We start from the raw sequence: 27,163 nt of genomic DNA, 5'->3' as shown, positions 1-27,163 counted from the left end.
ATTCTTTAATTTTAAAAAATGATGAGCTTTCTGAGTGAGGGCGCTCACTTTCTCAAGTATTCTGAATATGTTGAGTATGTCAATACTTAGTTACTTTGAACCAGTGATAATCCTGGGGACCAACATGAGGCTTCATCGTCTGCCTTCTACAGACCCATCTCTAGCTGTTTGCCTGCTGAGTGCCCCTTTCCTCATCTTACATTATGGTGGAGTGTTCTAACCCCTCCGGAGTGTAAGCTTCTAGAAGGTAGGACTGACCTGACCCTGACATAAATGCGGATGGGTCAGTCCCTGTGCCCTGGAGTGTAGAAGGGACTGGATTGGCAAGCCCAGAGACAACCTGGATGCCATTGCCTTGGTAGGTGCAGACATGACTTAGTGCTCCTCTGCATTAGGTATTCTCCTGCAAGAATGTTGGGGGCGGGGGGCGGGGGGCGAGGGGCAGGGTTTCAAGGAACATTCTCAGAAGTGTTCCCGTAGACCCCCCACATCCAGTTTGTCCTATTGTTAACCTCATATTAGTATGGAACCTTTGTCACAAGTAATGACCAAATGTTGACATTATTATTTTACAAATATTCATTTATTGTTATTACGATCATCATCATCATTCTTATTTTTATCCAATTTGTTGTCCATTCTGCAGTCAGCCTGTCCCTCCCCCTCCCCCTCCTTTTCCCTTCCCTTCCAGACTCCGGGATGGGAAGAGGAACACTGATACATTATTAACTAAAGCTCGTACCTATTCAGATTTCCGTAGGTTTCGGAGTCCCTGCCCTAGGGAGCTCACAGTCTAGGGGGAGACACATCCATCCCGCAGATTAACACACACACACACACACACACACACACACACACACACACCCTCCGTGATGAAGCCAGCATAGGGAGGCTGGGCCGTCCCAAGTATCGGGGAGTCCCAAAAGAAAGGGGCCTGTTTCAGACAGGGGCTTGGACTGAGCTAACTCGTGCTCGTGGCCGCCAAATCCCTTGTGACAAATGCGTTCTTTTGTTGTTCATGGAAATGGAACAGTTTTCAGGCCCTTGTGCGCTCCCCCGCGAAGGTGGGAAAGGGAACTCAATCAGCCGGGGTGCAGCCCGGAGAAGGAGGGTGGGGAGGTGGGGGCACCCCGCGCCCCGCCCCGAGCCTCGGGGGAGGCCGGCGGCCGCAGCTCGGGGAGGTGGCGACTGCGCGGGGCCACGCGCCCGCCCCTCTCGGCGCGGACGCACCCGGAGCGGCGGGCGGCCCCGGGGGGCGGCGGCTCCCGGGCTTTGTGGCCGCGGCGTGCGCGGCGGGGCCTGGCCGGCCGGGGGCGCGCTGTCTGCCCGGCGCTCCGAGCCCGCGGCCCTGCCGGCGCCCAGCCTGCGAGAGGAGCCGAGGCCGCCCGCGCTCGCCGGCCCCTCCCCCGGTCGCCGCGCCGCCGCTGCAGGTAGGAGGCTCCCCGGCCGGGCCGCAGCGGGGCGGGGGCGCGGGTGCGGGGCGCGGGCCGGGCGTGCGAGGACCGCGGGCGGGCATGGCGGGCTTCGGGGCCGCGCCGCCGCGACCCCTGCCCCGCAGGCCGGGCGGCCGCCTGCGCGCGCCGCGGGGACCCGGTGAACGGGGTCGGCCTGCGGCGTACAAAGCCCGCGGCGCGGACCTGGGAGGTTCCGTGGCGCACCCGGGGTCGGGCACTCTGGAGCGCGGGCCGGGAGCCTCTTGGGAGGAATCCGTGTGACCCTCAGTGCCTGGACCCTACCATCCCGGGGTCCCCCACTGCATACTGGGCACTGCGCTCGCTTTTCATACTTGTTTCCGTGAAGACCCTCGTGTCCCATCCAGGGGTGTGAGGGGAGGGGCCCCTCATGCGGAGGCCGAGGGCCGAGCATCACTCCGCTGGCCGCCTGACCTTGGGAGAGCTCCCCGACTCCGAGCCTAGGCTGTGCTTTCGTAGATGGGGTTCGTAGATGGGGTTCGGTGGGGTGGGGGTGGAGTGCGTAATGTCACACCCACCCCCAGGTGCGATTGTGGGAGAGAATGTACGTAAATGATGCACGTCAGCGATAACAGCTAAATCTGAGCTTTCTATGCACCGGGGCCTAGGACTGAACAGTTGGCATGAGTTATCTAATTAAATTACCCCACCGGCGCTATGATGCAGCCACTGTAACTTGCGTGAATAAGCTTTATTCAGGAGTAGGAAACAGTGAAGAATTTAGTCTCCCTATTCTGATTCAGAAGGTTGGGTGTTTCTTAGGTGTGGTGACAGTTAAGAGTACAAGGGTTCCTGCAGTATCAGGAGAGTGGTTGTGGGATGTAGGGATATATTTGTAATACATTAAAAACCGGACGTAAGATAATATCAGGGCCAGGGGTGTGCATTTCAGCATGTCTGAAAAGTCGGTTGTGTGAAAAGGAAATTGTTGAATGGTAATTCAAAAACATAGATCCTGAGTTAGGACTGAGGGCTGCTGTGGGAGTTTGGGGCCAGAAAGAGTTAAGGGGAGGGGGTGGGTTGTGGGAGTCGGGGAGGGGGGGAGTTGAGAAGCTCTGGAAGAGGATGTGGAGGGAGGGAGCAAGGTGCATCACCCCAGTAGCATCCTGGACCAGGATTCCATCCTGTCCTTAGAGACCAGCATCCTGCTTTGGGGGAGGGGAGGTTAGGCGTGGGGAGAGATGCTGGGATGAGAACACCGGTCTCTTCTTACTCCCAGGCCACCCCCAAAATATTCCGGGCTGAGAGCAAGTGATTGGGCCTCCTAAGATGTCATTGTCCCTTCTCGTGTGATCCGTGACATTCTTTTGTGTTTGAAGAGTTGGGGAGGCTCACCAATCCTAAAGTTTGATAGGACACATTTAAATGGCAGAGACCTGATTGATGTACTGGAACACAGTCCACCTGGTTAGAGAAGAGTGGGCCTGAGGAGATGATTGTGGGGTTCAGTTTGGAAGGGGGAAACCTGAAGAAGGAAAAGAAAGGCATGGAAGGCCTAGGCACTGCACCCTGGGAAAGGGAGTAGAAGGAGGAGCTGAGGGCCTCACAACACTGTCTGCAGAAAGGCCAAGCAGACTGCTCAGTTCTCAGCTCCCAAGGAGGCACCTTAACTCTCCTGGTTTGTGATAATTTCTCACTTGAGTGTTGTGGGAGGTCGGGGTTGGACTCAGGCTCACTTTTCTCCTGAGTGAGCAGGAAAGGCTTCTTGGAGAGGTTGGTTTTATGTATTTATTTATTTATTTATTTATTTATTTTTATTAATATGTGTGTGTGTGTGTGAGAGAGAGTGAGTGTGAGAGAGAGAGAGAGAGAGAGAGAGAGAGAAGAGAGAGAGAGAGAAACATTGATGTGAGAGAGAAACATAGATCAGTTGCCTCCCTTCTTATGCATCCCGACTAGGTATGGAACCTGAAACCTGGGTATGTGCCCTGACTGGGAATCAAACCCCCAACTAACTGAGCCACACCGGCCAGGGCTGGAGAAGGGCGATTTTAAACCCAGGCTTGAAGGAGGGGGTCTTGGGGTACATGGTGATGGTAAAGGTAGGGAGCAGCATGCATAGTGGAAAGAGCAGTTGCTTTGGAGAGAGAGACAGTTGAGGGTATGAACCTGGCTCTGCCACTTCTCAGCCATGTAATTTTTTGTGAAAGTAAAACTTTTTATAACTGTCTGGTAGGGACTTCAACAAGTACCTTTTCCCTGTCCATGGTGACATTTGTCCAACAAATGTCTGCTGAGCACCAATCCTGTGCTGAGTCATATGCTTCACGCCAGGAACACAAAGATGAGTCAGAAATTATCTATTCCCTTAGGAATTCCCCAGTCCAGTGAGAGCGATGGACTCAAAGAGCAAATTACAAAAAGATATGGGAAGTGCTACTGTACAAGTCATACACCACTGGCAGTGAGCTCACGGAGGAGTAACTAATTCATTCTGGACAGAAAACTCAGGGCTAGCCTACCTCTAAAAAGATGAGCTGAGACTAGGATAGAGGTTTTGATTACCTCCTCCTTATTCTATTTTTAACGCTTGTCTTTGCTCTGATAGTCTCTTTCTTAAAAAAAAAATCTTGGTGCAGTTGTGTGGGCATAGTTTGTAAGCTGCCTCAAACTTAGAAGGAAGGTGTTATAAATATAATAAGCATAACAGCTTGAACATTAGTTGAGGAAGGCGTCGCAAAAGTTACACAGGGGTTGGACCTTGAGGGATGAAAATGAGCTCTCAGTGGTCCTTGGATTAAAGGATTCCAGCCAGAGGAAGCCCATGTTCGGAGACAGGAAAACACAGCAGGTTCAAGGGCACGAAGGTGAGTTGGGTCTGGCTGGGTTGAAAAGTATGTGGAGAGGGTGGTGTGCGGTGGAATGAAGAGGGTAGTGTCATCAGGGCCGGATCCAGAAAGGCCTTGAGTGTCATGTGGGGAGCTTGGACTTTATCTCTTAGGCAGTGGGGGAGAGGTCAGAGGTGTACACCCTGGACTGTGGCACGGTCACCGTGTTTTAGGAAGATCTCTTTGGTCGCTGTTGGAAGAGGGGCTGGAAGTTTGGGAGATCACTGTGGGAGCCTGGGACCTGACCTCAGACATAGGCAGCGAGAATGGGGGAGGAGAGGTAGATATTCAGATAAAAACATCATAGGTCTTGATGATTGGTTACTGAAGTGATAGTGAAGGAGCACATTGTGGTTTCTGCTTTGAGAAGCTATGTTGATGTGGCTGAAATCAGGCATCAGGATGTTTGGGGCAGGGCAGTAATTAACGTTCTCTCAGCTATGGAGTATGGGAGCTCTCTGGGATGCCCATAATGGATAGTTAGGTAGAAGTTGCTGGTAGACAACTGGAAATGTGTGTGCTGGTGAGGAGAGAGGATGGGGCTGACACCCCTACTTTCTTCGGGCGAACACTGAGGATCTACTGCGTGCAAAAGATACCAATGAGATGTAGTTCCAGCCTCAGAAACTCACCCTCTGAGGCTATGGACATGGATAGGCTGCAGTACAGAGTGATTCTGAGTGTTGCAGTGAGAGGTAAGCCCTTGGAGCCCTTGACCCAGAGATTTGAGAGCTGATGGTTGTTGCTGAAGTGGTGGGAGTAGCAGAGAGAGAGAGTCCTCGGAGACCAGACCAGGCTGGAGTGGGAACACCTACACAGGGACTCTGTGTTGTAAAAGCACTTTTCAGGGAGGATGCTTTAATCATGATTCCGAGGGAATTTCAGAGAAACTGGGATCGGGGTGGGGAGCTGGTTTAGGATGGAGCTTCAGGGGAGGAGAAGGAAGAGGTCAGAACTTTCAAGAACTGTCATCTGGCTGGTGGAGGGGACTGAGGGGGTGGAAGCACGGGAGGTGGGAGCTCTCGCCTTAAACACAGGCTGGCTGTGCTCACAGTCACACTAAGACACAGATGGTAACAATAAACACTTCCAAGTTGCAGGACCGCCAGGAGTGGGTGGCGAAGGGGAAGACGAGGCAGCACATTAGAGCAGTGGTTCTCAACCTTCTTAATGCCGCGACCCTTTCATACAGTTCCTCATGTTGTGGTGACCCCCAACTATAAAATTATTTTTGTTGCTACTTCATAACTGTAACTTTGCTACTGTTAGGAATCGCCATGTAAATATCTGATATGCTGGATGTATTTTTATTGTTACAAATTGAACATAATTAAAGCATAGTGATTAATCACAAAAACAATATGTAATTATATATATGTTTTCCGATGGTCTTAGGCGACCCCTGTGAAAGGGTCATTCGACCCCCAAAGGGGTCGCGACCCACAGGTTGAGAACCACTGCATTAGAGGAAGGCAGTTCTGCCCTAGGTTTCAGGCTGGAGGGCCCTCTGAGGGAGAAGACGGAGGGCATAGGTGAGTGACCATCTGGTAGCCCAGAGTGAACATCTGAGAGCAGGCACGGGCAGGTGTTTGCACCGGAGCGAGTCTGACTACTCTTACCCCTGGATAAAGTGAAGGCATCAGAGTTGTGGTGGGGCTCTTAAAAGTTTGACGTACAATAATAGTATCTACAAGAAGCAGCCAGGAAATTATTTTTGATAAATCCTTTCTAAAAGGAGAACTTTAAGATAGCAGAACATCTAGTAAAAATTGCAAATGGCAAGCAGGTTAATTTTAACATCTATTCCACAAACCTTTATTGGGTGCCTACTGTGTACCAGGCCCTCTTCGAGGACCTAGGACCGTGGTCGGCAAACTGCGGCTTGGTAAACCGCAGCTCGCGAGCCACATGCGGCTCTTTGGCCCCTTGAATGTGGCTCTTCCACAAAATACCGACTTCTGCGCATGGGCCACAAAGTTTCAGTCGCACTGTATGTGCACGCCCGCACGTGGTATTTTGTGGAAGAGCCACACTCAAGGGGCCAAAGAGTCGCATGTGGCTCGCGAGCCGCAGTTTGCCGACCACGGACCTAGGGTGACAGGAATGAACAAGAGAACCGATCACTTGCTTTAGACATTTCACCTGGAGCTACTTAACCTGCAGAGGCTGGGTATGGGTCTTAAATTGTCTAACTTTATTCTGTTGCCATGTTCTCTTTCATTGGTTAGTAGCTCCACTTGCCTCATAAATAATCAGAATACCATCTATGCATGTTAGGCATAGATATGGACATTAGGTAGCAGAAAGACCAATGTTGTGGCAACACTAACATGGACGGGATGGCCAGTAGTCGATCGGACTTTAGAGAACACTTCCTTTAACTTTACAATGTAGAGATGAGGAGTTGGCAGTCAGGGAGGAAAGGGGACTTGCCTAATCTCCCAAAGTGAGTGTTGGAGTTGAGAGCAGGGCCCTTGAGTTTTCAATGGGATGGCGGCGGAAGGCTTGAGGGTGCCTAACAAACGGACATCTTGATAGGAGAGGCTTCCAAAGAGGAAGTAAGGGGGCGGGGGTTAACATGAGTGATGAAGCTTCACCCGTAGGCCCTCCTCTGTCACCAGGGCCCTGGAAGCCCCCTGTTTTGCTCTGAGCCTCAATTTACCCAGCTGTAGAGTGAGAGGATTGGCCTGAGGTCCCTTTTTAGTGTTAGCATGTTAGGATGGACGTTGCTCCCCCAAAAAGGTGATCAGAATACAGAGTCAGCAGAGCAGGATAGGAAATAGCCTTTCACCTCTTTACAGCGAATTGATTACCCATAACCTGTTGCCAGGCTTCCCCTCAGGGAATGGGGGCCACATTTCCTGCCGCTCACCTGCTATTTTTGTATACTTTCCTTCTTTCAGTCTTTTCCCAAGTTGTGGCCCTGCTCTGTGCTAGTGATCATTCTAATGCCAATCCAGTCTAGTAGAACTATGGTTCTAATTCTAGATCCCCCCAATCCTGGAGTAGTGTGCCTGGGCACATCTGTCACTGCTTATCACACTGCCTTGCCACCAGCCCATCCACATTGTTGTATTATGTCTGCACTGGACTAGGATCTCCTCGATCTTAAGGATTCTCAGTACAGTCCCCTCTCTGATGTCTGCACATGCTCAGTTCATCCTCGTGTGTCCTCTTTCCCTCTGCTTTCTCTTGATCTCTCACCCTAGTGTGGACACACATGTCATGGTCATTTCTTGCTTGAAATAGTCTCTGGTGTGCACCTCTTTCTTTCCATTAACATTCTCACCACTCAGAGTCCAGGCCCTTTCTTATCAATTATTTATTTCAATGATCTCCTTCAACTCTCTGTTCATATCCTATACATTCTTTTCTTTTTTTTTTAAATCTATTTTATTGATTTTTTTTTACAGAGAGGAAGGGAGAGGGATAGAGAGTTAGAAACATCGATGAGAGAGACACACCAATCAGCTGCCTCCTGCACACTCTCCACTGGGGATGTGCCCACAACCAAGGTACATGCTCTTGACCAGAATCGAACCTGGGACCCTTGAGTCCACAGGCCGATGCTCTATCCACTGAGCCAAACAGGCCAGGGCTATCCTATACATTCTTAAGAGATCTAGCTCAAATGTCCTCCTGTTGATGAGGAATGAAATAACTTCTTTCCTCCTCTGAACACCCAGTGTGCTTTGTCCCCTCTTATGATGTCTGCTTCAGTGTGCCTGTCATTTTACTCAGCAGTTCATGCATGCCAGCTATCCTTCCAGGCTATAGGGTTCAGCTTGTCTTTGTGTCTCGCACATATTTGAGGAAGGTACTGAGCCTCTGGCAGGAGTTCATTACATTTTTGTTGAATTGTGTGTCTATGAAATAAAAGAATCAATAAGTATTTGAGTGTACAGATGGTCCACAACTTATAATGGTTAGGCTTACGATTATTTTTTTTACTTTACAATGGTGCAAAAGCAATGTTCACTCAGTACAAACTGTACCAGGGATTTTGAATTTTGATCTTTTCCTGGACTAGTGATCTGCAATATGTTGCTCTCTTGTGGTGCTGGGCAGCGGCAGGGAGCAGTGGCTCCTGACAGCCACGCAATCATGATGGTAAGCCACCCATAGTCTACAGCGTATTGTGTTGCCAGCATTTTTTGGATATTATATTTTGTGTTTTGACATTCTATCATGTCTACAAAAATGTCTACCTGTGTCTCCTACTTCTAGTGAGGAGAAGAGGAAGATAGTTACTCTTGAGATGAAACTCAAGATAATTGCCCCACTGTAGGCAGTTTACTGTGGATGGGAGGGGTAGAAAGAATTACATTTTTTTGAAGCTCTAGTCGATGCTTGTTCTTTATTCCCATTGCAGGGCATCTGTGCAGAGAGAGTAAGGCAGAGCAGGGGGTATAAGTCTCATTTTACAGGTGAAGAACTGCAAGTTAATTGACTTGCCCAGAATCACACAGCTAGGTCAGCGGTCGGCAAACTCATTAGTTAACACAGCCAAATATCAACAGGACAACGACTGAAATTTCTTTTGAGAGCCAAATGTTTTAAACTTAAACTATATAGGTAGGTACATTGTTATTAACTTAATTAGGGTACTCCTAAGGCTTAGGAAGAGCCACACTCAAGGGGCCAAAGAGCCGCGTGTGGCTCGTGAGCCGCAGTTTGCCGACCACGGATAGGTGAATGCTGAAGTCGGGATTTGAGCCCAGGTTTTCTGCATCCAGTTCTTTGGTTTAATTCATTCACTTTACTTTAAAAGCAGTAGTTTATCAGGGACCTCACGTCTGTCCGAGGTCTCAGTGCCACAGATCTTTAGACTTGGTTCCCATTCTGAATGTTGACTTCAGAGAGCACCCTTTTCCAGGAAGGGAAGTAGAAGTAAAGTCTGGCCACGTTTCTCTAGCCTTTGCCCAAATTTTGGGACTTAGTTTGACCCTTTGTAGACTTACAGTATCATTAGATATTGTATGAGTCAGCTAGGGCTGCCATAACAAAATACCACAGACTTGGTGGCTTAAAAAACAGAAACGTATGTCTCACTGTTCTGGAGGCTAGAAACTCCATGGTCAAGGTGCTTGCAAGGTAGACTTTCTTCTGAGGCCTCTTCTTTTGGCTTGTGGGTGGCTGGCACCTCTCTGTGTGCTCACATGCCCACTTGCTGAGCCCTGGGGTGTCTGTGGTGTCTCTTCTCATAAGAGCACTAATCTCCAACCAGCCTTATGACCTCATTTAACTGTAAGCACTTCCTTAGAGGCCCAGTCTCCAATACAGCCACCATGAGTGGCGGTTAGAACTTCAAGATATGAATTTGCGGGGTGGGGTGGGGTGGGGGTTTACAAATGTTTGATGCATTTTTTGTATTAGGTGGATATTAAATGTACTTATTACAATCTTCTGGTGGTTTAGTCAATGTTAGTGTTTTGGGAGCTGTGCTGATTTCTTTCCCTTTTGTTCTTTTATCATATTGGGATTGTGTTCTTTTCTTTAGTCCTGTCTATGGGCCTTTGCCTAGCCCACAGGGAACTTCTATTGCATTTGGATTTTGCTATTTTATTTGACCATTTTTATTTTAATGCAGCTTTTAGTGTACTGACTGTTTTATCACGCATGATACTCATTTTGTGTCTAGTAGGCCATTTTACACCTATAACAGGATGTAGTCATTCATTACATGTTTGCTGAAGGCCCACTGTATGAGGGTCATTGGACTTGATGGACTACAGCCACGTGTGGGAATGGGTAGCACTCTGTCTAGCAGAACCGCACACAGAAAAGCTGATCTGAACTGAGCAGATTTGGGGCACAAGTAAGGCCAGTCTCTCTCTTTCTCATAAAAGCGGATACAGCAGGGAAGGATTGTTATGTTATCATCTATAAGCCATTATGGACATTGTCAAGTAGTTTGTAATCTAGAATGTGCTTTCTAGCCTTGAAGTTTCTATGGATAAGCTTCGGCTGGAGATCTCTTTTGGGAAGTGCTTGTTTACATAGGACTGTCAGTCAGATGCTCAAGCAGAATGCCAGCATCCCCTTGAGGAGTGGACCATTTTAAAGCTCCATATTATATCTACAGTTATTTTGCAAACATACATTCTTACCAGATCAATAGCGGAAGTTATTTCGGAGCTTGGGTTGGAGTGAGAGAGGTACACCTGGGTGGGGGTGGGGAGTGAGGGGCTAAGGGCCCCAGGTTTGAGACATAGAGGGGTGATATGATGGATGGAGAGAGGGGAGGAAGAGCCACCAAATAGAGCCAGACAGAAGCAGGCCCAGCTCCCCCTGAAGTTGCTCTACCTCGGGACCTTTCTCTGATGACAATTAGACTGTTCTGCAGTTCGACATGTAATTTGAGCAAAGGCACTAGAGGTCTGAAAGAAGAAAGCTAAGCTGAGCAGAGGGTGGTAAGGACATTGGAGTAAGACTTGGGTTGAAATCCTGGTTCTTCTACTTACTATTTGTGTGACTACCAGCTAGTCACTGAGCCTCACTTTTCCGATCTGGGAAATATAATTGGTTGGTGGGGATACACAGCCTACTTCCGAGGTTGCTGGGAATCCGTAGGGGCTTTTGGGGTACACTGGCTCACACCAGAATCCCTTTATAGCCCTGCAGACTGCAACCACATGGCCCAGGGAGGCCTGCTGTTCTACAAAATTAAGCAAAGTAAATTGGTAACTCTGGATTTACTTAGCTAGTGATTAAATAACAGTTTAGTTAACAGGCTATTAATGGTCCCCAGGTGTTGGCAATTCTGAGTATTTGCTTTTGAGAGCAGTTGTATAATTTCTTCTGGTACTTTAATAAAGTTGTTTTTTTTTAACAGAAAAGATTATAATGTAACGAATGATGCTCTCAGGAGCTATTTGGGGGAGGATTAAATGATATACTGCATATTAAACACTTAGTGTAGGGTCTAACTCACCTTGTAAGGTTCAATAAAAGTTATCTGCTGTTATTACAGTTATTAGAGACTCAACTGGCCACACTTAGGGCCAGATCTTTGTGAATTTAGACCCCCCCCCCCCATGAGCCCACCACCACCTGGTGGCAGCTAGTGGTACTGCACACATTGTGAGGAAGAATTAAATTGCATGTAGTTTGAATTCCACCAAGTAGTATAACAGGGACTTTGTTCAGAGTGTGGCTCATTTGCCTCAGAACTGGAATTCATATATCACTAAACAATGAAGTGACACTCTTCACCTCCACAGTTGACACAGATTTTTAAAAAATGTTAACAGCAAGAGTAAATAAAGTGTGGAAACAGACGTACTCGTGTGTTAATAGTAGGAATGTAAATTGGTGCACCATTTCTGGAGAACAGATGGTGATGTAACAAAAGTCTTCAGTGTTTGCATCTTTTGTGGCAACTATTCCTCCCCTAGGGACTTATCTTGAAGAAATAAAGAACAAAGTATATGAAATATAAATATTTATAAATATATGTGCTATATTTATAAAAATACTAGAGGCCCGATGCACGGAATTCGTGCAAGAGTAGGCCTTCGCAGCTCCGGCTGCCTCGACCACCCTTGCAGCCCCAGCTTCGTCCAGAAGGTCGTCTGGAAGGTCGTCCAGATAGTCATTCTGCTGTTTGGCCGTTTGGTCGATTTGCATATTACACTTTTATTATTATAGATAAAGAACATTACATATAATAGAACAAAACAGGGAACAGTAACTTTTTCATTTGTGAATCAGATTCTCAATCCTATAGCAGTGATTCTTAAAACGTGTGGGGGTGCCCTAGCTGGTTTGGCGCAGTGGATAGAGTGTCAACCTGCAGACAGAAAGGTCCTGCGTTTGATTCTGGTCAAGGGCACATGCCTGGGTTGCGAGAGCTCAATCCCTAGTGGGGGCTTGCAGGAAGCAGCCTATCAATGATTCTCTCTCATCATCGATGTTTCTCTCTCCCCCTCTCCCTTCCTCTCTAAAATCAATAAATGTATATTTAAAAAAACAAAAAAGTGCATGAGGAAAAGTAGGCATTTTGATGTGTTGGGGCAGAGGAGTTGGGATGGGGGATCAGATCAGAATCTACTCTGGGAGCTGTTTAAGGATATTCAGCATACTTATTGATTTCCTAATAAAAACTATAGAAAGTAAAGTTAGTCACAAACACCTTGGTGGAGAGAGATGATGCAGAAGAGATGTTGGAGATGTGTGTTAATAAATTTCAGTTTGGGGAACACTGATTTACAGGAAGCAGGAATATTGATGAAGACAAAAAAATTAATTCTGGGTCTTTGGGAAAGAGGAGCCTGGATTAGGTAATTGTAGGAACAGTAGAGCAATATAATCGAAGGCCTGGGAATTTAGGGGTGCAGGGACACATCTGCAAAGATAAATTTCCCCTTATTTTAGTTTTGCCCAAGACCAGAGGGCCAAGCTATTATTGACATGGATCTAGACCTCTTCATTTCTGATACTGGATGTGCCCACAGTGAATGTGAGACAGGGTACCTGGTATGTGGGGACACTGATCACGGTAGTACTTCATCTAATCTTCATTTTTGGGAGGGGGTGGTGCCATAGTGGGATGCCCTGGTCAGCTTCCATTGCCTTCACGTAAGGCCCACACTCCTTGGCCTCAATCTCAAGGCTCTCTGATTTGGCCAAATCTCCAGCCTCAGGGGTAATAGATTTCAGCTAGTCACTGCTACAGTAATTTCTCCCCAGGCATAGTGTGTGAATAGCTGGCTTGTAAAAGTGTGATTTTAAATTAGCGTACCATAAATTTAAAGGTCACAGCCTTTTCCCCCTAACTTTAACTATTTTTTTTTTTTTTTTTTACTGATTTTTAGAGTGAGAGGAAGGGAGAGGGATAGAGAGATAGAAACATCAATGAGAGAGAAACATCACCCATCAGCTGCCTCCTGCACACTCCCTGCTGGGGACGAGCCCACAACCTAGGCATGTGCCCTGACCTGGAATTGACCTTTAGGTGTGTGGGATAATGCTCAACCAACTGAGCCACACTGGTCAGGCGGGGTAGTCAGTTTTAAATGGACTATGTCGCCCTGGCTGGTTTGGCTCAGCGGATAGAGCGCTGGCCTGCGGACTCAAGGGTCCCAGGTTTGATTCCGATCAAGGGCATGTACCTGGGTTGTGGGCACATCCCCAGTGGGGGATGTGCAGGAGGCAGCTGAATCGATGTTTCTCTCTCATCGATGTTTCTAACTCGCTATCCCTCTCCCTCTCCCTTCCTCTCTGTAAAAAAATTAATAAAATATATATTTTTTTAAAAAATGGACTATGTCATCACTGTCTTGATGCTTTTCTGTTACACTGAAAAAATCAGAGACTTGGAGAACAGGAGGACTGGGACATATTGGTCCTTTTACTAATGGGAGCATGCTTTATTGCTGCATTCATTGTTGCTTAGCGACATTCTTACCATAATGTATTTGAGAGATTAATTTTGTAGGGAACTTCCTGTGAGATGTGAGAAAAGTGCGAGGTCAAAAAACACAGAGTTTCAGCAGAATAAGACATTTACTAAGCACTTATTGTGTGAAAGATGCTGGCTCTGCACGGGGGAGGGTGGCATGATGACCTAAGGGAGTCATGATTGAGTAATTTGGAGTCACCAAAGGTAAGAGCCCAAGAAATAGTTGTGAAGTGATAATAAGAACACCAGACTCTTTAAATTCATAGAAGATTGCTTATGAGGGACTGAAGGTGGGGAGTGGGGGGAAAAGGGGAGATGTTGGACAAAGGGTACAAAGTCGTGGTTATATAGGATGAATAACTTTACAGATCTGGTATGTAGGCATGAAGACTATAGCTAATAATACTGTATTGAACATTGGATACACGCTAAGAGAGTAGATTTCAAGTGTTCTCATCACACACAAAAGTAGCTGTAAGGAAATATGTTAATTAGCCTGAATGTAGTAATCATTTTACTATATATATGTATATATCAAAATAAATTTATGTATGTTGAATATATATAATTTTTATTAAAAATGAAAAGGTATGTAGACTTTAATAATAATGGAGAAAAATGTAATATTTTGACTTTTTAAAATAATATATAATTGGTAACTCTTACTATAATATGCGAGCAAAGACTTTAGAGGAATATTGCATAATAAAAATGGCTATTTGCTATGTTAAGGAAAAAAAAGAATACCAAACTATTAGGACAGTCCAGGTTCTTGACTTCTCAAGTTGCCATCTTGGTGATGTTGGGCAATCCATTTCACTTTACTGGCCCTTACTTCCTTGATTGAAAAGAAGGATAAAGAAAATGTGACATATATGACATAAATAATACACACATCACACATATACACAATATATACACAATATATGTGAGATATATGTATATAAATATATAATGAAATATTATTCAGCTACAAAGAAAGGAAATTATGCCATTTGTGGCAACATGGATGGGCCTTGAGGGCATTATGCTAAGTGAAATAAGTCAAACAGAGGAAGACAAATAATGTGTAATCTCACTTGTATGTGGAATCTTTAAAAAGGAACAAATTCATAGATACAGAGAACAGATTGGCAGTTGCCAAAGGTAGAGGTGGCAAGAGGTAGAGGGTGGGCAAAATGGGTGAAGATGGTCAAAAGGTACAAACTTCCAGTTATAAAATAGTTAAGTCCTAGGCATGTAATGTACAGCATGGTAATTATCATTAGTAATACTGTATTGGTTATTTGAAAGTCCCTAATAGAGTAGATCTTCAAATTTCTCATTATAAGAAAAAAATTGTGGCTATGTGGTTTAATGGATGTTAACTAGACTTATTGTGGTGATTTTACTCTCTATATATCAAATCATTATGTTGCACACCTGAAAATAATAAATGTTTTATATCAATTATATCTTAATAAAAATTCATTAATGGATGGATGGATAAATAAAATGTGCTATATCCATAATATCATTTGGCAATAAAAAGGAATGAAGTATTGATACATACTACAGGGTAGATATACATTGAATACATTATGTTAAGTCAGAGATTTTCAACCGGTGTGCTACAAGAATTTTTAAAACATGCAATACCTAACTATTTAGTCAGAGGCATGGACCTCTTTTCCCTTAGCTTAATCAAATTTTAAAAATGACAACAGCCAATACAACAAGAGTTGTCCAGAGTTAAAGAAATAAAAATTATACCTATGTCTGTCAGATTGTCAAAAAATACATTTTTTGGTGTGCCATAGAATTTTAGTAATTAGTTTATGTGTGTCATGAGATGAAAAAGGTTGAAAATCACTGTGCTAAGTGAAAGAAGCCAGTCACAAAAGACCTCATATTGTATGATTCCATTTGTATGAAATGTCCAGAAAAAAAAAAAGAAATAAAAGGAGGTATTGGGCTCAGTCTCTAAGTGCCCGGGCCCTTTCACTTCTGAAATGATATAAATTATTTACATAGGATTGTACACTTTAGCATGGCTTTTAGACCTTGAGGATCACAGATTCCAAGCCCTCATTTTAAAGATGAAACTGAGTTTCCTCCAGTGGTTGGCAAACTGCGGCTCTCGAGCCACATGCGGCTCTTTGGCCCCTTCAGTGTGGCTCTTCCACAAAATACCGGCTCTTCCACAAAATACCGACTTCTGCTCATGGGCCACAAAGTTTCAATCGCACTGTACGTGCGCGCCCGCACGTGGTATTTTGTGGAAGAGCCACACTGAAGGGGCCAAAGAGCCGCGTGTAGCTCGTGAGCCACAGTTTGCCGACCATGGCCTAGGACAGCTGTGGGCAAACTATGGCCCGCGGGCTGGATCCGGCCCGTTTGAAATGAATAAAACTGAAAAAAAAAAAAAGTCCGTACCCTTTTATGTAATGATGTTTACTTTGAATTTATATTAGTTCACACAAACACTCCATCCATGCTTTTGTTCCGGCCCTCTGGTCCAGTTTAAGAACCCAGTGTGGCCCTCGAGTCAAAAAGTTTGCCCACCCCTGGCCTAGGAGCTTGGCTGTATCCAAGGTCACAGACATAGTCATGGAAATGTCAGGTGTTTGGGGCGATTTCTTGGTGATTCTGAAATCTTGATAGTGTTTACATGATCTCTTATATTTGATTACACAGTGGCTTCTTCAGCTGTGACAAAACTTAGAGAAAGCTGTTTAGTTGAAAAGCTGCCTAACATTCTGAATTTGGGGAGTAATCAGTGTCCTCACATGAAGGAGGAATAGATAAGTTAACAAATTAAGAGTTCCATATTGAAGTTCCATAAAGGATGTCCAACTTGTCTTTTTCTGCTGATATTCTCAGAATGGCCAAGACCTCCAACACAGGGCCTACTCGAACATCTATGAAGCACTAAAACCCCACTCCTAGTAAAACTCTGTTTTCCTGAGACGGCCCTAAGTCAACATTGGCAGAAAAGAAAGGAATGCTGTGTTTCAGACGAGAGGATCAAGTCAGGGATTAGCTTTAAGTGATTTGCTGACATTTTTATTCCCGGCATTTGTAATGATTGTTTCCTACTTCCCTTTACAGGATAGCTAACGGCCAGGAGAAATAGAGTGGAAAATGCAAAACAACGAAATCATAAAACCTGCCAAATACTTCTCAGAATTGGAAAAGAGCATCCTGCTTGCTTTGGTCGAAAAGTACAAGTATGTGCTGGAATGTAAGAAAAGTGATGCGCGCACGATTGCCCTCAAGCAGCGGACCTGGCAGGCGCTGGCCCACGAGTACAACTCTCAGCCCAGCGTGTCCCTGCGGGATTTCAAACAGCTGAAGAAGTGCTGGGAGAACATCAAGGCTCGGACGAAAAAAATTATGGCCCATGAAAGGAGAGAGAAAGTGAAACGCAGCGGCAGCCCACTTCTGAGTAGCCACGTGCTGGGGAAGGAGAAGATCGCCAGCATGCTGCCCGAGCAGCTCTACTTCCTGCAGAGCCCTCCCGAGGAAGAGCCCGAGTACCACCCCGATGCCGCCGCCCAAGGTATGGGATGGCCCTGAGCTCGGCTTGCATGTTCTTGCTGGGTACCTGTTCGACATGTGGATTTTAAAATCCTGAATTCTAAGGGACTTGATAAAAAAAGAAACTTGAATAGCAAACCTGAGTTTCCCAATGCAAAGTCTCCCATGTATGTAGAACATTCAAGTCACATAGTCCATAAAAACAAAAGTACTTGTTTATATCCTTGTACTAGCTCTCTTACTGCTATTGTTACTTAAGGATAAGGAAAACAAAGGGGCTACATGAATATAGTTGTCATTAATGAAGTACTTTAGTTGCTCATCTTAACCTATCTCAGATATATTGAAGTGGATTTGTTCGAAGGTTTATTTCATTCATTCAATCTTTTTTTTTTTTTTCCCAAAGAAGTGCTTCTTGAGGACCGATAATGTGCAGAGCACTGCATGAAGTCATGCAAAAGGCCACATTAAAAGAGTGAACTATTTCAGACTTAATTCAAGTTGTGAGACTATTAGAGCAAATACCCATTTAGCATTCACCCAGATTAAAAAACAGCATTTCCACCCACTATTATATTGTGATCTACAGTTTTGGTTTGCGGCACTCCTGGTAACTTGAGGAATTCTGGGGAAAAATTATGTTCTTTTTAATATACTTTTGTTGAAAAGATAAACATGTTATATAGAGTTCTTCAGGAAGGAAAAGATGTCATATAATCAAGGAAGCTTTAAAAGGTTGGGATTAAGGGGCTATTGAAATGTCTCCAGGCAAGAAGAGGGTGAGAGAATGCAATAATTCCTGCCTCTTCTAAGATAAGAATGGCTAGTTTATATGAAGATCATTGTACTTTGCACTTAATAATTTCTGGGAAGATCAGAAGGCTGCTCATAGATGTGCTAAAGACACAGCAACAGGAACCTCTGATTTGTGGCTTGCAGGATGAGAAATTCACTTATTAGTGTCCCCAGAGTAGTTTGAGCTCTGAGGGACTAGTTAATTAAGAGTCAGAGTGTTATCTGTGTAGGGTGAAAAAGATAATAACCAAGTGAACTGAGTAACACATTTCCATTAGCACTTTTTTTCCCCCTGTGGGCAGATTATCCTGGGAACTTAAGTTACAATCAAAAGTTTGCTGGCTGCCCTAGCTGGTTTGGCTCAGTGGATAGAGTGTTGGCCTGCAGACTGAAGGGTCCCAGGTTAAATTCTGATCAAGGCCATATGCTTGGGTTGCGGGCTTGATCCCGTGTAGGGGACATGCAGGAGGCAGCTGATCAATGATTCTCTCTAATCATCGATGTTTCCATCCCTCTCCCTTCCTCTCTGAAATCAATAAAAAAATATTTTTAAAAAAGTCTGCTTGCTGATCATCTGACCAAGGTTAAGTCCAGGGAGCCAGTTGGGCAAGCACGGTGGTTAAAGACATCCGCATCATACGTCATTTTCCAGTTGTAGGAGCCCTGTGTCTGAATTTTGATTCTTGAGTCCTAAGCCATAGTACTTTCCAGCAAACAGTGTTTATGTAGATACCTGTCAGCTCTCTGTTTTGCCCCTTCTCACTGCTGCTTCTGTAGGGATGAGGCCCACCGCTACTAGACAGTGCCCTTGTTTTCGAGATGTTTGTAGCTTCAGCCAGCTACTCTCCATCTTGCTGACCGTGGAGCCCTTCTGTCCCTGTGAGGCAGTGAAGGGACTGGTGCTGGGATGGGAGGGAAGGAGGTGAATCAGCAGGGCTACTTTTCAAATTATTTATGTTCCCTGGGAGATGTTACCTAGGAAGGTGCTGGTGTGGACTGCTGTAGTTCACTTTGCAAATTTTTGATCTGTATTATTGTGTATTGATTTCAAGGCTTGTTCTAAGAGGACAGTCTCATTCCCCCCCCCCCCCCATTTTCAAATTTTAGGGTAGGATCTAGAACGTTCATAAGTGTTTTTCTCTTTCTTTTTGGAGGAAATGATATAATTCATGTATTCATAAACACAACTGATAAGTTTCCAGCAAGAAGGGGATAAATATGGACTCTCAGTGTCCTTCCTGTCATGACATTTGGTAGACACAAACTTGTAAAAGAGATTGATATTAAATTGGATGTTTGTACGTATATGGCACATGAAACTTCTCTTTTTGCTGGTGATTATTAAAGTATAGCCAAATGCTACCTGTTCCTGTCTCCAGGTCAAATTTGTAGTATGGCAGAGAACCATGGTGCTTTGTTAGTTGGGGAGTGTGTCCAAAGTAATCCGTTAACACAAGTAGATAAGGTACTAGAGCTCTTTCTATACATTAAAACAGCTTTGGTGTTACCCAACTCATTTTGCATTTAATTTACTTTTAGGAAATAAAAAGAAAGCTGAACTTGTCAATCATTCCTTCTGGGTCCTGGTGGGAAAAAGGTTGAAAATATGCAATAGGGTTTTGGCTCTCATTACATCATGTGTATTTTGACACATGGAGTGTGTGTGTGTGCACGTGTGCATATGTATGTGTTTTACTTTAGTTAGTATCTCTTACACTGTGCTGTCCAATACAATAGTTATAAGTCACATGAGGCTAGTAAACCCTTGAAATGGGGGTAGACCGAATTGAGACATGTTATAAATATACACCCTGTATCTTGAAGACTTAGTACCAAAAAAAAGATGTAAAATCTCTTACTAATAATTTTTATATCAATTACATGTTGAAATGATAATATTTTAGAAATGTGGGACTTAAAAATATTTTACTATAATTAGTTGCACCTCCTTTAATGTGGTATGAGAATTTAAAATCACATATGTAGCTTATATTATATTTCTATAGGGCAGCACTGTTCTAGCACATTGCAGAGTACCTGTTGCAGAATTAGGCACTCAGAGAATTGTGGGACTTTATTAGCCAGGATGGAGCCTTACAGTATTCCACTAGAGGCCTCCCTTCAACAATTTTTTGTGATCTTCATCACTGTACCCAGGATAGTATTAGCTTTGTCAATGACTTTCTTGAATGTACATCTGAATTTGAACTCAGTAGAGTTAAAATGTAAGTTTAACCCTTAGTGTATTTTTAAAAAACCCATATTCTCCCCTTAAATATGTTAAAACACTTTGTATTCTGTAGATTGATATTTGATAATTTGGCTTTGATACTTATCTTCCATTTTAAGATAAGTGAGATTATCTTTGGTGAACATGTTTGCAGAACAAACTAAGGGAAACCACAAAATATGCTGGAAGTGGTTAGGACGGTAGGATGACAAATGTCAAATATATTTAAGCAAACTAAGCTTTAAGATAGTACTTAGATATCTTAAGAGAACTTACAGTTAATTTCACATGCTGTTATTTATTATAAAGCTATGTTTAAATAATGCAGACATGGGTACTCAAAGCTGTAATTAACACAAAACATTCCTTAATGAATTCCACTATTACTCCAACTTTGTTCTTCTGGGGTGAGAACTCAAGTATAGGGTACTGGATTATATTGCCACTCATGGCACACCGGCATCACTGGTCTGGGAAAAGCCCACTTTTTGTGTTACTTATATGTTTATTCACCATTCAGGACTTTCCTTCTCTTCTCCTATTCCTTCATCATCTAATGTGTTCTCTCACATGTTCTTGAAAGCATGCATTGCTGTTTTGTGCACATATTTTTCCTCATTTAAATAGATTAGAAATTGTGCTATAGATACCATTTTCTTGCCATTTTTTCTCTTAGAATAATGTTTTTAAGATCCATTCCCATTGCAGCATGTCAGTCTGATTTGTTTTCTTAGTTGATGCATAATATTGCATATTGTGCATCTATCGCCTTTTATTTATTCATTCTCCCAGTCAGTCCTGTTTCCTTTGTTGTGTTGAGAAGAGCTGGTGTTTGGCCTGAACACAGTTTCCTTCCCATTCTTTTACTGCCATAGTAGGCTTTTCCTGCTGGTATTAAATTCACTCGAGTTGCCCAAATGAAAGAATGCTCCCTTGACTGTGTTCTCTGGTCCCAGGGAAGCCCTTAGGCCTTCATATCCATTTTGCACAAGATTGAGTTGTTTTCTGCTTCGGGTGGCTTTGTTTTACCTGGGAGAGAGATTACATGGTGTGTGTTTGCTGTTCCCAGGGTAGTCTTTTTCCAATTAAGAGAAGATTCTCCCCATCTGAACACTAGCTTTCATTCATGGGAGCTAATATTTGTGTGAGAGTTAATTAACTACTTCATCAGGCTTCTCTAGTTTTAGGCCCCCGCTCCAGCTAGAGTCTTCTTAAGAGGCCTGGCTTTCTTTTTTCTTTAAAATATGTATGTTAGTACACATTTAAACTAAATAAGGATTGTTGTAACATACAGTCATTTCTGTGCTCCCAGACATGAACATACTGTCTTCATGTTCACAGCCCTAGAGAGAGATTTGGAGATCAAAATTTGGAATAGACAACTACATTCTTAATAATAGATAGTTTTGTAGTGAATACAGTGCGGAGGCTGCATTTCAAGATACATAAGTGATCAGCTGAGCAAGTGAAGTAGTGAGAGGCTAGGTGTTGTGCTAGTTGAGCTTGGATTTTGGAATGGTAAAGCCATGGATTGGAATCCTGGTTCTTTCAACTAGCCACTTTGGATGTGGTGTTTGATGTTCTGTAATAATACCTCCTTCAGTGGGTTGTTGTAAGGATTAAATGAGGTAATTCCTGTAAAACACTAGCATAGTGCCTGAAAATAGTAGCTGCTATCATCATCATCATCATCATCTCCCTAAAGCCTAGAATCGTTGAGATAAAAATGAGCATTTAGATATTGGGAGAGAGGAGTGATTGTGAGGGCATAAACTCAGGAGTATCCTCTAGAATGAAATCAAAGAGAAAAGAGGCTAAAGGTACCAAAAAATATCTGTGTCCAGTCTTCAAAGAAGGTACTTTCAGATCTAAGACTAGAAAGGAAACGGATGAGGTAATTCACTTCACAGTTGATGCTCATATCTGAGGGACCTATTCTTAGTGTCCCATTGCTTTGTCCTGAGCCTCGGCTCTTTCCACCTAGCTGTGCTGTGTGGGAGCCAGTTCGTCCCCCACACATTTCTTACAGGCCCAGCAGTGTACGGGGCCCTGTGCTGGCTTCTTTATGAGGACGAATAAAAGCTAGTCTCTTTGTTCAAAGTATTCTAGTTAAAGCTTCAGCTTGAACAAGTGCTCTGCCAGACATAGGCTCAGGAGGCAGGGGCAGCATGAAGGAAGGACATCTGCTGGAGGCTGGGGCCATTGGACTTGGGAAAGATTCCTAGGGAGACATTTTCATTATCTCTGCATGATATAGAAGTATTCCTTTTATATATATATATGTATTTCAGAGAAGAAGGGAGAGGGAGAGAGAGATAGAAACATCAATGATGAGAGAGAAGCAGTGATTGGCTGCCTCCTGCATGCTCCCCATTGGGGATCAAGCCCGGACCCAGGCATGTGTGCTGACTGGGAATCAAACTGTCAGTGACCTCCTGGTTCATAGGTCGACGCTCAACCCATGAGCCACACCAGCCGGGCCAGAAGTACTCTTTTTAACCTTCTCTTTCAAATGTAAAATTTTTACCTTTTCTTTAACCTTAATTACGGACTAGTTATGCTTGTTACCCAACCCCTTGTAGTGAAATGATTTAAACAGTAGCCATTTTCCTTCTACTAACAGAGTATTGTGAGTTCCCCCACTAGCCATTAACATGTACAGTATCCTATCTTCTGGAATAATGGAGTGGACATAATAATGTAATCAACTCTTGTGAATAAATAGATAGTATTTTTCTCCAAGGAGACAATTCTCATTATTGAAAGTGTAAAACTTCCCAAGAAAGCCTTGGGAAGACTCCATGGGTTAGTGGTTTCCTTATTGAAACTCCCTGATTCATACTAATGTCATTGCCCTATAAAAATAGTGGTGTCAATGTGGCACCACCAAAAATGGCATAATTTTGTATCATATGCTTTTCCCCCCCTTTTGTTCAAGGCTTCAGACAGTAAATATTTACTAGGTACCCACTGTGTACCAGGTAAAGTCATTGGTCTCAATGATAAAAGACATGAATAAAGCATGGTCCCAAAATAATACTAGTACAGGGTATGCAAAACATAGACTTTATTCTTGTATTAGTCTTTAATAATTATTGTATTATTTTCTGTATGAACAACTGTAAACCTACTTTTGCCCCACCCCATATGTGTTAAGTGCTGTAACAGAAGAGTAGGTGTAGGGAAAGGAGAGAGCTCAGGGTTCTCAGAGCAAGTGGCATTGATCCTGAGGGAAGTAGGAGTTGAGGGGAGGTTGAAAAAGGGAGAATGGAGTAAGAGTGTGTGTTTGAGTGAGTTGGGGGCCGGGGTGGGGACAGATAATCCAACTTCAGGTTGAAGGAACAGTGAGTCAGAATAGTGAAGAAAAGCATGGCCTTTAAGAATGTGAGTAGTTTGTGGTAATTGAAGGGTGCACAGGATATTTTGAAGAGTAAGAAAAGAAGCTAAAGGAAGGTTAGAACCAGATTATAAGGGTTACTTAGGGTAGATTGAAAACAGCCAAAGAGAAGAACCTCAGGGGAGTATTAAAAGGTTAGAGGTGGGTGGAACAAGAGTCTGAGTCCCGAAAGGAGACTTGAGAAGAAGCAATCAGTGAGGAAGTTGTAGAAAATTTAGGAGAGGGTGATGGTTTAGAAGCTAATAGAGGGGAAAACATTTCAAAAAGTATGTCAAGTGCTAGGGAGAGGTTACCTAAGCAGGACATTGACAAGGGTCTTTGGATCTGAATATTGACCCCCAGGTGGCAGTGTTAGAGGTAACTGCCAGATATAGATGGAAGGAAGCTAAGCCAGGGAGGATAGGCTCATTTTGCAAGAAGGAACATTTATGAGATAACTACCCAGGGGAAAGGTAGTGACCAGGAAACAGAGCGAAGACACCCTCTTGGGCTTGGAACACATGCTCATGGCTGGATGAGGAATTGAGCAAAGGAGATCAGACTGAGGGAGAACTTAAGCTCAAAACCCACTGTTGGCCTTGTACTGTGGTTTTCTGCTCTTTCAGAGTTGTGCACACTTCAGTTTAGAACTTACATCAGCATAACAGGATCATCGATTCTTGATTAAGCTCAGTCTCTGACCCTGTTCCCATAGTCTGCAGTTCTAGAAATGACATGACGGAACACCTTATTATTACTTCTTAAGGGAAAATTGCTTTGGATTTATGGGTTTTTAAAAAGTCAGGTGTGGCAAGGGTACGTGTAGACATGCAGGCCAAAGCAGATGCTATTTCAGATACATCCTGTACTGGGGGACCCTGTCTTTGAAATAGGATGATTTGCTCTCTGCCTGAAAAATCTTTGAACATATGTTTTCTGCTACTGTTTTTCAGAATCATTTGCTGTTTCAAATAGAGAACTGTGCGATGATGAGAAAGAGTTCATACATTTTCCAGTATGTGAGGGGACCTCTCAACCTGAACCCTCGTGTTCAGCTGTCAGAATAACAGCCAATAAAAACTACAGGAGCAAAACCTCTCAGGAAGGTGCTTTAAAAAAGATGCATGAGGAAGAACACCATCAACAAATGTCCATCTTACAACTGCAGCTGATACAAATGAATGAGGTGCATGTGGCCAAAATCCAGCAGATAGAGCGAGAGTGTGAGATGGCAGAGGAGGAACACAGGATAAAAATGGAAGTTCTCAATAAAAAGAAGATGTATTGGGAAAGAAAACTACAAACTTTTACCAAGGAATGGCCTGTTTCCTCATTTAACCGGCCCTTTCCCAATTCACCCTAAGACTGTGAGGGTGGCTCCCTTGTGGTTTTGTTCTGTATTGGCAAAGAAAGTCTGGAACAAGAACTTGCGGTCAGTAACCTGTAACAGAGCTACAACTAGGAAACGTAGAGTGGTAGTAGTCACTTATTTAAGAATACGTTCAGGTAAACAGCTGCACCCTCTGTACCCCTTCCGTGGCCAAGAAGCTGTTATAGTCTTCAGAAAATTATCACTATGAGTGCTATCATTCTGAATGTAGTGTCTCTTAATTAGAATTCATACAAGAACCCTGTGTGAGTGTTGTATTTTTTTTTTAATCCAATGCAAGTGTGACTATAAAGGAGTGTGGCTGATTTTTTTTTTTTTTTTTTTTTTTTTTTTACCAGACAGTAGAACTTTTCTGTCCCAATGATGCCCTCCCATTGAACGTGGCTGTCCCAGGAGGCCCCACGTCTCTCCAAGTGGTAAAGCTGTCGCTCAGCACTTGCTAGAGGTCTTTAGGGAACCTCCATGAGAGCTGCAGCACCTCGTTCATTTTCCAGTCGTATCCTCTGAGTGTGGACTTTCTGATTTTATTTTATTGTATTACTTTATTTTATTTTTAAATATATTTTTATCGATTTCAGAGAGGAAGGGAGAGGGAGGGAGAGATAGAAACCCCACTGATGAGAGAGACTCATTGATTGGCTGCCTCCCGCAGGCCCCCACTGGGGATCAAGCCTGCAACTCAGGCATATGTCATGACTGGGAATCAAACCTTGACCTCCTGGTTCATAGGTCAACGCTCAACCACTGAGCCATGCCAGCTGGGTGACTTTCTAATTTTAAACAGCCCAGCATGTGGAAGGATATTTCCTGATGTGGCTCCTCTACTGCCTTTTACTTTTTTTTTTTTTGGCCTTTTTAAGGTCTTTCCCCAAAGAGGAGTTCAAATAATGTCGCCAACAAAGGGAGCACTGTTGGAACTAAGAATGTAGCTACTTTGAGGGAGAAATTTCGTTTAGATTTCTACATCCTGTCATGTTTGTTTTATTAAAAGAAAAGACTTGCAATTTTATAGTCACACTGTGTATGTTCTTTAAAGGTGCTGCCTCCTCCACTGTGTGCCAGGTTTGGCCTTCCCGCTGTAGTTTTCCCCGTATGTTGTACTATTGAGTTAATGGTTGCCGTTGTTTCTAATCTTTAGCCACCTTAGGATCCTTCCCTCAGCGTGCTCCTGGTGCTAGCTAATAGTGATGCTATATAGTTTACATTACACAGTTAGCATTGGGCTTTTAAGAACCCATTATCAACTTATTTGGAAATATGGATTGATAAATGGATATTTTGGTTGAGCTGTGATATGGCTTCTCCTGCATCCTAGTGTTAAAAACAGCCCTGAGAGTTGGGCACAGCAGTAGCTGGCAGAAGGAAAGTGACAGTTACGGCTGGTCAGCAACTTCTGAGAATGAGATTTCAAGGCCGTGGGTTGGGGAGGGAGAAATAGGTATGGCAAAGGCTGTAGAGGGAGTGCAGGACTAGGAGTCAGGGCCTGAATTCTGAGCTTGGTTCTGCCTCAAGTGCTCTGGGACCTTGGGTAACTCCTTTTAATCCTTGACTGTGGTCTTTCCACTCCATAAAGCAAGAGAGTTGGTCTAGATAATGTTCAGAATTTGCTACAACTCCTTGACTATAGGGTGGTCTGCACAGTGTTAGGTGGGTACTGCTAACATCATAATTGTCCCAGGGCATGGGTCAATAGTTTACTGCATTGGCTAAGCTTCCCTCCCTCATAATTTTGGAATTTGGGTCTTAGGGACTGTAAGTTCAGTAAGGTACACAAATACTTGTTATTTATGAGCTGCATGAAACAAATGGGTTTCAATTCATTTTATACATTATCATTTTTTTAAAAAAAATATTTTTATTGATTTCAAAGAGGAAGGGAGAGGGAGAGAGAGGAAAAAAAAAATCAATGATGAGAGGGAATCACTGATCGGCTGCCTCCTGCATGCCCCCTACTGGGGATCCAGCCTAAAACCCAGGCATGTGCCCTGACCGGGAATCGAACCATGGCCTCCTGGTTCATAGGTTGATGCTTAACCACTGAGCCATGCCAGCCAGACTATACATGATCATATTTTAAATCTCTTAAAGGAACTGGTTATTTAAAGGATCCCTGTGAAGACTAGTCTTCTTCAAAAGAAAGGATCTGTGTT

At 43.9% G+C, this 27,163-nt stretch overlaps 1 protein-coding gene across 2 annotated transcripts; it reads left to right on the top strand.

The window, feature by feature from the left end:
• Positions 1-1,297: 1,297 nt before the first annotated feature.
• MSANTD3 (Myb/SANT DNA binding domain containing 3) lies at positions 1,298-25,646 on the top strand. Of its 2 annotated transcripts, none has more exons than XM_036330189.1 (3): positions 1,298-1,430; positions 16,794-17,244; positions 24,577-25,646. In XM_036330189.1, exons 2-3 carry the CDS (start codon positions 16,827-16,829, stop codon positions 24,984-24,986), a joined length of 828 nt encoding a protein of 275 aa, XP_036186082.1. In that variant the 5' UTR covers positions 1,298-1,430; positions 16,794-16,826; the 3' UTR covers positions 24,987-25,646. The 2 variants fall into 2 exon arrangements, with proteins under 2 accessions (XP_036186082.1, XP_036186083.1); XM_036330190.1 differs by lacking the exon at positions 1,298-1,430 and adding an exon at positions 3,306-4,995.
• The last annotated feature ends 1,517 nt before the right edge of the window (positions 25,647-27,163 follow it).

The sequence above is a fragment of the Myotis myotis genome, unplaced genomic scaffold, assembly GCF_014108235.1.
Source record: "Myotis myotis isolate mMyoMyo1 unplaced genomic scaffold, mMyoMyo1.p scaffold_m19_p_12, whole genome shotgun sequence".
In the NCBI taxonomy this organism is placed as follows: domain Eukaryota; kingdom Metazoa; phylum Chordata; class Mammalia; order Chiroptera; family Vespertilionidae; genus Myotis; species Myotis myotis.
Note: the sequence above shows the minus strand (reverse complement) of the source record. Positions and strands in the feature narration are given on the sequence as shown.

Excerpts from the sequence above, each read along its gene's own strand:
- MSANTD3 (XM_036330189.1), top strand. The coding sequence starts at position 16,827 with ATGCAAAACAACGAAATCATAAAACCTGCCAAATACTTCTCAGAATTG. Across the intron at positions 17,245-24,576 it reads CCCCGATGCCGCCGCCCAAG|AATCATTTGCTGTTTCAAAT; the intron begins GTATGGGATGGC and ends ACTGTTTTTCAG.